Source organism: Quercus lobata, chromosome 12 (assembly GCF_001633185.2).
Source record: "Quercus lobata isolate SW786 chromosome 12, ValleyOak3.0 Primary Assembly, whole genome shotgun sequence".
NCBI lineage: Eukaryota > Viridiplantae > Streptophyta > Magnoliopsida > Fagales > Fagaceae > Quercus > Quercus lobata.
In genome coordinates, this window is record NC_044915.1 from 34282647 (window position 1) to 34294937 (window position 12291).

The 12291-nt window shown below is 36.1% G+C and overlaps 1 protein-coding gene across 1 annotated transcript; it reads left to right on the plus strand.

The window, feature by feature from the left end:
* Positions 1 to 4512: 4512 nt before the first annotated feature.
* LOC115972080 lies at positions 4513 to 8302 on the plus strand. Its single transcript, XM_031092227.1, has 8 exons — positions 4513 to 5025; positions 6065 to 6098; positions 6318 to 6554; positions 6947 to 7036; positions 7203 to 7268; positions 7564 to 7655; positions 7772 to 7819; positions 7900 to 8302. The coding sequence occupies exons 1-8, from the start codon at positions 4688 to 4690 to the stop codon at positions 8015 to 8017; spliced, it is 1023 nt and encodes a 340-aa protein (XP_030948087.1). The 5' UTR covers positions 4513 to 4687; the 3' UTR covers positions 8018 to 8302.
* The last annotated feature ends 3989 nt before the right edge of the window (positions 8303 to 12291 follow it).

A 12291-nucleotide genomic window follows, 5' to 3' on the forward strand; every position in this document is an offset into this window, starting at 1 on the left:
ATTACTTAAATGTGGGCCACATAAAGTTTTCTTAAAATCTTACATTCTCCCACTTGGCCCACTTGACATTACTTGATAAATGATATTAACTTTAATATGGCCATGATATTACTCATGTCAACTAATTGTGAAATGCTCCCACTTAAATAAAGAATCCAGTACACAAATCATGGCGGTAATACCCTTAATTATAATGAGTATTTCCTTCCATGTATTATAATGTATGGTAATCCTTATATGAGAACTTTATGAGCCATTAATTCTTTATGAATGGACTACCTATTAGCCATTCGGGTCCTCTTTTATACATCCCCACGGATATATCATCCTTATACATCTCTAGAGATATATCTAACTTAATACATATACTTTATGTGCACAAAATAAAAATCATATATTTTCTTCTCCAAAAATAACCAAATATGTGTCCAAAATATAGAATGATTAGAGAGAAATTAAACACCAAATGAGCTAACAAGTTCCATATGTCCAAAAGACTTTTATACTGTTTTGTCGACAAACCTTTAGTTATGAAATTAACAAATATTAGCTCAATAATTTTAACACAATGGACACTTTCAATTTCTTAAAACTCTCTCTTAGACTGAGTTACTTTATGTCGATATGTTTGTTTCGGCTTTCACATTCATTGTCCTTAGAGAAGAAAATTATAGCCGAGTTATCTTTAAAATCTTTAAAGGTCTCATCATAAGATCGACAACCTTAAGACCTATCCATAATGCCTGTCTTATAGCTACATAGCATATAAGATATCTTACATGACAAAATCAAATCACTACTTCCAAGTAGTATGTCATTCATATTTAGGCATAAAAGCAATGCATTTACTCCCACTGATTTTAAGGTATATAGTATATACACTGATTAACAATGTGCCCAGTAAAACCAAATGGCACAACAAAGTTGGTGTACCTTTATATACCATTAGTAGGATGCCTATATGCCTAAATTTTGCAATATAAAACTTTTATTGGGAGTCAAACCTTAATGGATCTTGTAAAGTAATATAAATAGCTTTCACAAAACCTTTACCTTAAAGGAATAAATTCTCAAGTTTTTACTCTTGTGCAATTAGATCACTCCCACCCTTGTACTTAATTTCTCATTTTAACATATTTTATTCAATAAGATGGGTGATTCATCCACATGAGTACCAAAACATAGATCCACAAACCCAAAGAATATAAACTTTAATGCTATGAATCTTGAACTTTAATTCTAAATTAACCAATGTTAATTTAGTAGTAAATTCGACCTTCCTATGGGCAGAGGTGCATCATGCATGAATTTACTATAAAACTTTATTCATAAAACTAGTAAATATAAACACTAAGAATCAAATTTTCCATACCTATGGGCCTAGGAAAAATCTCATCTTAATGCTACATTCACCATTTTATTCCAATCAAATCATAAAAATAATAACCTCCCTATGGGGCCAAGTCATTATCTTCATGAATTAATTGCCACTTAGATGCCTTTGTACCTAATGAAGTCTTGTAAAAATTTCTTGATGTGATTATCATCATGGCTTAGGATGCTATGGCCACTCCCATGTCATTTTGATATTCACCACTTCAAATAGCATCAAAAAGATCAACCAATCCTAATATTGATCATGACAGTATGCACTCCAAAATGACATGAAATAATACTTAAATACATGATAAGTGCAAAGAAACCTAAAATGCACTTAAATAAATTACTCACTTGAATGATCCAAATCTCATATGTAAGTGTAACAATAAACTTTATGAAATAATTTCAAACTTACATGCAACACATTTTTCCCCATAATTTATTGTAAAAAGTTATGGTTTCCAAAATATAAGGATCATTTGTGTTATCATGCCAAATATATTGATCCACAAAAAATAGTCTCTAAAGCAATTGAAAATTGAAAATTGTACAAATTATTGAGGCATGTTTGTCATATGAGCCACCATACTGTCACAAATTATTTTCCAAATAATTAAGATTTTATATCCAGGAAACAAACTTAAATACTTGGATGAGCACTTGATGAATATCAAAATCAAAACCAAATTTATGAACACTTTAATATTAACAATTCCAAATAGTTGAATTACCCACTGGTGCACATTAGCATTTTGTAATACACAATACGTGGACAATTTTAGAGAAAACGATGTCATTGAGTCACAAATGTATTGAAAAAACAAATTGATATAACATATTTACCTTTGAACCTATGTAGTTCTATATAGTTAATAATCTTATGGATTTCAAATTCATTCTTCCAATCTCAAAACTCAATGGCAATTCGTTACAAAACTACCAATAAAGATGCAAAACAAAACTTGTTCTCTAGGATTTAAAGTATACATGCTCTATATTTGGATTCAGCACAACTTAAATTTCATCCCAAAATTAAATTAGTGCATACAAACTTTAACCATAGATGGTACAAAAATATACCATGATTGGAAATAATAGAAATTTCTCAAACTAAAATCACTAAACAACATAGCATGAAGGATGGCTCTGATACCAAATGTAAGACAAAATTCATGAATGCAGCGGAAACAAAATAACATACACATACCTTCAGCCATAGTTGTTTAAGTGTTTAGAGAAAAAGAAGACTCACTATATGATAATAGTGTTTATAAAAGGTGTCTTCTAGTCTATGACCTTTACTTTACATATATCCTTTTGATGGAGACAGGCTATATATAGAGGCTAGACTAGGGACCCTTTTAAATTAAGATCTGTTTCATAACCCTCCTTCCATCAAGGAGTTTAAAACTAGTAACTTCAAGGTGTTTATTAACCAAATGAGTTATACCAAATGAGAGTTACTTAGAAATTGTTATTCACCATAACGTCTTTCACAAATAAAATCTTTAAGACATGAATTTCATTTATTACTTAAATGTGGGCCACATAAAGTTTTCTTAAAATCTTACAACCTAAATAATGCAAAACTTTGTTAAATTAAAGTGATATCAAACAAAGAATTGATGTATATCTCCACCTATCAAGGGCTAGAACTTCTCAGAACTACTCACTTAAATGGAGGGGGGGTTAAATGAGAAGTTTGCACCCCAAAATGAAAACAAACCTTAGTCCCACACCGCTCAAGTACAAGAAAAAACTATACTTTATAATAAGCATAAATCATTTCATCAATCGCCGAGCTCAGTAGCGTGAGCTTGTAACCTGTGCAGGGGCATTAAGACGATGGGACTACGGGACAACACACCTGGTCGGGTGCGAGGTGGCTATTAATTGTCCTGCCCATTCCAAGCCAAGGGTTGAGCCTTGTGACTTGAGCGAAGGCTCTGGTCTCATGGTTTCTAGAGTGGAGGGAACTGCGTGAGGCTGGTTTCACAGAGCAGCGACTACCTCCCGCCCCTGGCAGTGGAAGGATTACGGGTCGATGCTTACCTGTGCCCAACAAGACCCGTTGAGTTTATCCCAAGTGAACCATCACCTTTTTTGTTGTCTATTCTCTCTCGTTTCTTATTTGATCTTGTTCTGGGTTTTTGCTGTCTAGACTATCTCATTTCTTTTTATTATTTGATCTGGGTTTTTCTGTGAAAATTTAAGATGCCTCCATTTCCTGTGAATATATATATATATATATATATATTTATCTCTTTTGTTATATTTTGTTCTGGGTTTTGCTGTAAAATCAGTAAAAATTTAAAATACCTCCATATAAAAAAAAAAAAATGTTTACGCTCTACTCACATGTAGATTTCATCCTTTCTTCTCTAAAATAAATTGACAAGTTAGCATTGGTAACTCAAAAAAATTGATTAAAAATTAATTATTTTATATTATAAGACAAATTTATATTTTAAACTTTATAGTACGGTGGTTTAATTAGAGTCTATTTGGATACTGTTTATTGCTAAAAATAATGTAGTAAAATAATTTTTGAACTATGAATAGTGACCTTGATTTATTGCTTTTTTTTTGCATTTTCCGTACTTATGAGTCTGTAAACAGTGTGCAGGACCCAGAAAAAACGCAAACGCCTGCCGACGCTATCCAAACTCAGACTTAATATCCCACCTTTGAGGAATTTTGTGTGGGTCTGAATTTGGGTTTGATTAGAAACATTCATCCGCTAATGACATCCATAGTACACACCATGTGTGTGTTTGAATCCTTGTCCTTTTCTTGTTCAGTGACAAGTGACAAAGCCTTGCCAAACGGGCAAGGTGCCGCCTGCCTGGTGAAAAAAAAGTGTAGAATGCTTAAAACTGAGGCATGTCCTGTATTGGGATTATGGATAATTAAGACAAATTTATCTTTCAAAACAAACAAACACACAATTCCAATCTAGTTTTTAGAGAATCGAATCAATTGTTGCAATAGTCTAAACAAGATTAATCACATTTGGAATGTACTCTTTTTTTTTCTTTATAAAACTGTCACCGACCATAGTCCTAAACGTCAACGTTTACCATCTTTTTCTTTTGATAACAACTTTATAAAGCGTGATTCAAACATTCTAAACCTGTCAGTCAAAACTACCATTCCCATGTCAAACTATCAACTAAAGCAGCTCCAACTAAACAAGCTTTAGAGTAATCCAATCTCAAGCCTTCATATCAGATTTTGGAAACCCCCAGTCTTCATATGTGAAGGCCTAGATTGCACCGGATACTTTTAAGGGCCTACTTTGGTCACCATGGCACTAGAGGTGTATTGGTATGATTTTGTTTGTTTTGGCATTGTTGGTATTGCCTTCTTTGGTGCCCTGTGGGTGCTATGGAGGAAAGAAGGCTCAAGAACTGATGATAACACCGTATATGAGAGCCTTCTAGTGTCTAGACCAGACAGTGATGTGCTTGTGAGTGCACTGCCTAGGGGTCATGTGAGCACCTCTCAACTATGGACCAGTTGTTGGCGAGGGGTGCACCCCAGATGGCTCTTGCTCACGCGGTTCGTGTCGTTTGTGGCCATGGCTGGGTTCTTAGCATGGGATATAGTGGATTGGGATGCATCCATCTTTATTTACTACACTGAGTAAGTTCTTCCTTTTGCTGATACTTTGAAGTACGTAAAATTTATTTATGTTCTTATTTGGTGAATAATTTGGTAACTCTATATTGGGGTTCTCTAGTTTTTTCAATACGACCATTACTTATTTGAAGTTTTAATAGCAATCACTAAATTTCATGTGTGTTGACTAATAAGGGTAGTACAACTTCCACGCCATACCAATTTAGAATAGAATGTGACCTTAGGCAAAACATGTGTCTTCAACACTTTGCTTGCCTTTCAAGTTCCTAAGGAATTATGGACAGTCATATTAGAGTGGCTATTTTTAAAACTTTGAAGTTTGAATTTTTCTTCCTTTATTTTTTTTTAATATGAATTCATCATTCAACTTCAAGCACTCCTAAAATTTTCAATGTTCTTCCCTCTTTACATTACCTGCCCTCCCTATTAAATCTCAAACCCACTGTCCTTCCATTATTAATTTCGTTCTATAGTTTCAATATTAGCTTCTTTCCAACAATGGGATAACTTTGAAGCCTTTTAAGTCCCAGAAATGTCAAATTCAGACAATGAAGAAGGTATTGGATTCTGGCTCTCATAGTAAGTGCAAATTTGTACTCTAATCATCACTGCAACAGCTACAGTAGCATAACTACTATCCAAAGAGTACAAACAGAGTCATTGTAGTTAATGATTAGTGGGATTCTTGAGAAACTGCTGCCCTATATTTCTCTGATTGTTTAAACTTTAGAGCTTTCTTCCTTTGCCTAGCTCAGATCTATATGACATTGTTTCCTTACATTAAAACTTTTCCTTCTATTTACACACTGAGATGGCATCCTCATTTTTTGAGTTTTACCCTCCGTTTTGCTGCTGACAAAATAAAACAAGAAAATGTTGAAGATTATACACTCATTAGATTATTAAAGAGTTAATCAAAACTTAATGTTTGTCTTAACTTTTTCTCTTATGGATATTGGAGGTATTAGAATATATGCAAGTTGTATTTCATTTACAGTGTAAGCTGCCTAATCTGCTATAATTTTCTTTAATTGTTCTGTAGGTGGACTTTTGCATTAGTTATGGTCTACTTTGCGGTATGTCAAGCACCATAACCTTATAATTTTCCCTAATCTTTAGTGCAAGGGTATTTATTAGTTTTTACTTGTTCCCTAAGTAATTATAGATTGGCATATGTGAAAGAAATAGATGCAACATGAAGCAATATAAATTTATTATCTTTTTTGTTTTGATAAAACCTATACTCATTCCAAAGCAGCTCCTGCTTTACACATACAATAAATTTCTGTGTGTAGCTTGGGACCCTTGTATCTGCATATGGATGTTGGATATCCACACAAAAACCTCGTTCTGACAATGGAGCAAGAGCTGAATTTCTGAGAAGGGATTTGGAAGAGAATAGAACCACAAACTCTATTACTTACAGGGAAAGAGAGACCAAGGGTACCATCAAGTTGCAAAGCCACTACACTGAAGAGGAGATTCGGAAAAGAGCAGGATTTTGGGGATATCTAATGCAAACTGCATATCAGGTTTGTCCATCCATATCTCAACTTTCTAACCTATTAGGAAACTATAGACCATATTGCCATAGAATTCTGAATTCTTATTCTTAAGTTAGTTAATCAAAATGTTATTAGACTAATTAAGATTTAATCCCCAAATATGCCATTACTAGAGTGAAAACATTTTGACTCCCCATTTAAGTAGTTACATTCTCACATGACATAGTTGATTACTTCATGTTTATATGAATCAATTTCTGGTCATATACAAGGCATAGTATGGCCTAAACCTCATGTGTGCATCATGCATTTATGCCTTGAAGCAGAATGGCTTAAGCTTTGACACCTTTCAATTAGTGGATCATCTTCAAGTATACTACTTTAAATTCTGGTTGGAGCTAATGAATTATTTTTCACAGACTTGTGGAGGTGCTGTTATCTTGACAGACATTGTGTTTTGGTGTGTTATTGTCCCATTTTTATCAGATGCACATGTTGGCCTCAACCTGGTGAGAGTCCACTTCTGGAAACCTTTCTATTGCTCATTTATAGAAGAAATGTTCTCAAAACTTTTAATGTGCATTTTTTTTCCTCTAATTCTCTCTAGCACCCTAAGTAGATGGGTGAACAACTGAAATTATCCTCACTGATTTCCTATTGTTCTATGTTTGGCAGTTGATGGGTTTCATGCATACTCTGAATGCTTTTTTCCTTCTTCTGGATACCTCACTTAATAGCCTTGTAAGTATCACAACTAGCAAGTGGGAAGCCTATTGATCTAAGTGACCTGTGGGAATTCCTAATATATGTTTTCTATGTAACCACAAAACCAATCACATGATCTTTCAATTGTGAGAAAAAGTAAACATATATAGATATGTAACCTAGTATAAAATCAGCTTACATCTTGGAAATGTGAGACCAAAAGGCTAGGATTTCCCAACCCAGACTACTTTTGCAACAGCAATTGAACATTACCTCTATTATAAAATGTCTTCACAGATTTCCTAATGCCACATTCCATATTGTTTTTCAGCCATTTCCTTGGTTCCGGCTTGCATATTTTGTGCTCTGGAGTTGTATCTATGTTATTTTCCAGTGGGTCATTCACGCCTGTGGTTTTTCATGGTAAGCATATTTTATCACTTTGCCCTTCTTTTTGGCATTGTTATATAGGGAAATATAGTCTATATAATCTGATATATTGATGCAAGAGCTTGTAACTTAACTTGAGTCTCTACCAGGTGGCCATATCCTTTCCTCGAGTTAGATGTACCGTGGGCTCCTTTATGGTATATTGTTTCTACCACTTTCATCCATCTTGTTTTTAACTTGAATTAGAAAGAATCTAATCAATGTGTTTAATTTACAGGTACTTTTGCATGGCTGTGGTTCATATTCCCTGCTATGGGACATATGCACTGATCATAAAAGCAAAAAATTCATTTCTCCCCAGATTGTTTCCCCATGCTTTTATTAGGTCATGTTAGCTTATTGTTGTTCTCCAAAATTGAGTGACATTAGAAATGCTGTTCATTTTGAATTTATGCTTGTGTATATAAAGGAGGGAATGTTCAAACCCAACCCTCAAGAAATTGTGCTTCATACTGTAACTGTTGGACATATTACAGTTGAACCAATGCCCAAGCTTTATTGCCAGAATGAAGCTATATCCTATGGTATATTGTTTTTTATTTTCCTCTTTGTACTTTGAACTGGCCTTTACCAGACCTGCTTTAGAAATTAATGTGGAATTTTTGAACTAGAATTTCCAATTGATTCGCAAAGCAAAGAAAAGTGCTAGATGTGATCTGTCCTATTAGTGTGGATCTTCCTGTTCCAGATCTGTTCAGCATGATTGATTGTCCATAGGTTAACAAGAAACATGAGGTATCTTACTACAGCCAATTCAATCCAACCAGTCATGGTTTTGGATGAAAGATTTGAGAGGGGCTTGTGTTAGCAACACACATTTTGTATAACAATATTGGTTCATTCCAGTCTAGATACATGGTATAAAAACCTTTCCTTTTCTAGCGTCATACATTCTCTTTCAAGTTCCAAACACAGAAAACATGATACAATAATATCTTTATAGGCTTTGATTGCTTCAAATCCAACAATGTTCATACTCTTTCGCATCATGTCTACATTTTTTCACACTGTGTAAAATGTGGTCATCTAATGTAAAAATATCCAAGAACGTGAAACAATAATTAGTCTATCTTTAAACTTGATGTGACCAAGAGCCTTGTAACTCAATTGGTTGGCATCTCTGGGTGTTTCTAAAGACATTCAAGGTTCAAATCCCCCCTCTCTCTCCCCCAATTTGGTCCTATTCGGTCCTATTTAGTTCATTTTGTCCACTAAAGTTCTATTTGGTCCATTCGGTCTTATTCAGTCAAATTTGTTATTATTCGGTCCACATTGGTTCTATTTTTTCCACTTCAGTCCACATTGGTCCTATTTGGTCCACTGTAGTCCTATTCGGTCCATCTATCTACTCTGGTCTTATTTAGTCTATTCTGTTTACTTTGGTCTTATTCAGTCCATTCTTCCCACTTTGGTTCTATTTGGTCCTATTCTCTCCACTTTGGTCCACTTCAGTTCTATTCGGGCCATTCGGTACACTTTGGTTCTATGTGGTCCATTTTGTCCGCTTTGGTTCCATTCGGTTCACATTGGTTCTATTCGGTCTATTTTGTCTACTTCGGTCCTATTCAGTTCACGTTTCTTCTATTCGGTCCACTTCGGTCTAATTTGGTCCTGTTCGGTCCTTTCTGTCCACTTTGGTCCTAATCTGTCCATTCTTATTCGGTCCACTTTGGTCCTAATCAATCCCCTATGGTCTTTTTTGGTCCACTTTGGTCCTATTCAGTCCACCTAGTTCCTATTCAGTCCATTTGGTCCTAATCTGTCCATCAGGTCCCCTTGTTCCATTTGGTCCACTTTGATCTATTTTTATGCACTTTTTTTTTTCTTTTTTTTTGAGAAGGAAGAACTTTCTATTATTGAATGACTGGTAAATTAGATACAATGAAAGAAGAAATGTCTGGAGGAACAAACTCCATCCAGACTAATAAAGGAAAAGACAATCTAGCTTTCTAGGCTAAGGCATGTGCTACAGCATCTCCTTGTCAACTGACATAAAAGAAAGAGAAACTTTAAAGCGAGTTTGCATAAGACAAAATGTCCTGAATTATGTGTCCATCTTGTGAGTTTACCAACCCCTTTCCCCGAAGCGATTTAGGCAATGTTTGGATTCACGTTTTAACCACGTTTGCGTCTACGTTTGATATAAATTGCTGGGACCCACGCTACAAAACGTGGAAACAGGAAACGCACGCTGAGAAGAAACGCGAAGCTGAAAGCTGGGAAACGCAAAAAATGGATTCGCAACACACCGTTTCATTAATCCAAAGCATTTTGTACTGTTCATGGACCAGGCTCTTGCGCGTTGAAAATAAGCTGCTTCATTCTCATCACAGAACATGATGAACCCAGAAAATGATCAAACCCAGAACATGATTCATTGCACAAGCCCAGCAAACCCATTCTTCGCGTTCTTCATCAATCAAACCCAGAACATGATGAAGGACTGCAAACCCATCAAAACAGAAGATCAAAACAGTGAAACCAAAGCCATATGAATCAAACCCATGTGAAAAAAAATCAATAGTCATTAAATGGATCAAGCCATCTACCGGAGCAACTAATCAAATGGATCTACCCACTGCCGATCAACCCATGATTCATCTTCTTGAAACCCAGCAAACCCATCAACTGAGAAGATCAAAACAGTGAAACCAAAACGTAAACCCATGTGAAAAAAAAAAAAAAATCAAACCCATCAAACGATCAAACCCAGCAAACAGAACTGATCAACCCATCCACCAAGCAAACGCAAATCAAACCCATTAAAACAACCCGCAACTGATCAACCCATCCACCACCACCGAAGGGACCCGATCTTCGCCGGCGTCGGACTGGGTTGTCTTCCTCGACTCTTCACCGGCGTCGGGTCGATATAGGTCTTCCTTGTGGATTTCTCTGTTGGGCATGGAACTCTCCGATGGCATAGGCGTTAGCTAGTACGGTGAGGAGTGAATAGAAGAAGGAAAGGAAAAAAAAAATTTAGAGTAAACCTTTGATATTTATTTGCTACAGTAATTTCAGCTGAGCTACAGTATCCGTATCACCAAAATAATCATCCACGTTTTTTCACTTATTTGCTACAGTGTTTTCAGTTTTCAGTATTCAGTTTCAGCAAAATAAGTTCTATCCAAACAGACCCTTAATAACCAACTCAGAGTTGCCTTCGAAGATGGAGTTCTGAAAACCCGTTTCAATGCAGAAAGTGACTGCTCTTCTTGCTGCCAACAGTTCTAAAGATTGGGCTGAATGTGGTTTTTTGATTTTTTCCCAAAGGGCAACCATAACCCGTCCTTCAGAATTGCGAATCACCACTCCAAGACCTGCCTGATCAGATTCTCCAAACATAGCTCCATCATAATTAGTCTTCATCATACCTGAGCCTGGAGGACTCCACTTCCTTGTTTGGATTTTTCTGCATACTATTTGTTGCTACTGCTGCAGATTTTTAAAGCCCCTGATGTAATCCTTTGCATACCCCGCAATTCTATTCAAAGGCAAACTGCTCTGCTGAAGGCGAGACTTGTTCAGATAGTGCCAGATTGACCACGCTGTGGCTGCAAACAGCGATACCAGATGCTGCCTTGACTGCACCAGTCGGATCAGCTCTGGGAAGGAACCCAGTGCTGTTGCAGACCTTTCCACCCAACCAAACTCTGCTGCCGCACATGCTGAACCTTTTCACAGCCCCATATAGCATGTAATACATTTTCGGACTCCCTGGAACACAGATGACAAAGAATCTGTGAGTATAGTCTTCTTGAGCAAATTCTCTCTAGTAGGAAGAGAATTGGTTTATTTTTCCAAGAACTCTCAAATTCCAAATACTTTTCCAGAATTTCCGTTGAGCCATAGCGTCCTCAGAATCTGTCAAATCCACATCAGGTGTATCACAAAGTAACTTATAACTCGTTTTCACTGAGTAATTCCCTAAATTTTCCTTCGGCCATATCAGTGTAACAGGTTGAAAGGTAGAGCATAGTGGCAGTGATTTAATAAGTTTTGCTTCAGGTGGGTAGAAACACAAGTCGATCAGGTGAGTATTCCACCAACCTGAATGGGGATCAATGAGGAAGTCCATTGAGGCTTCCCTAGATAAGAGAGTTGGTGGAGTAACAATTCTACCTCCCTCTGAATTCAGCAACCAAGCATCCTCAAAAATACGAATAGTCTTCCCATCCCCAATCCTCCATCTAGAGCCTCAAGCAATCAAATTCCTGGATTTTAGGATACTTTTCCAGGCAAACGATCCAGATAAGGAATTTGCTTCAAAAATGGAACAATTTGGGAAATATTTTTCCTTGAAAACTCTATAAAATAGAGAACTTGTGTCCTGAATCAGTCTCCACACTTGTTTTACCAACATTGCTTCATTGAATTTGCATAAATCCTTAAAACCCATACCCCCTTCCACTTTGGGTTAGCACAAAACTTCCCACTTCTTCCAATGAATCTTTCTCCTATCACCTTGCTGCCCCCACCAAAATTTTGGATCAATATCACAATATCATGACATAAACCCACTGGAAGCCTAAAACAACTCATAACAAAGGTAGCAATGGCTTGCACTACAACCTTCAATAGGACCTCCTTGCCGGCTTGGGAGAGTAAT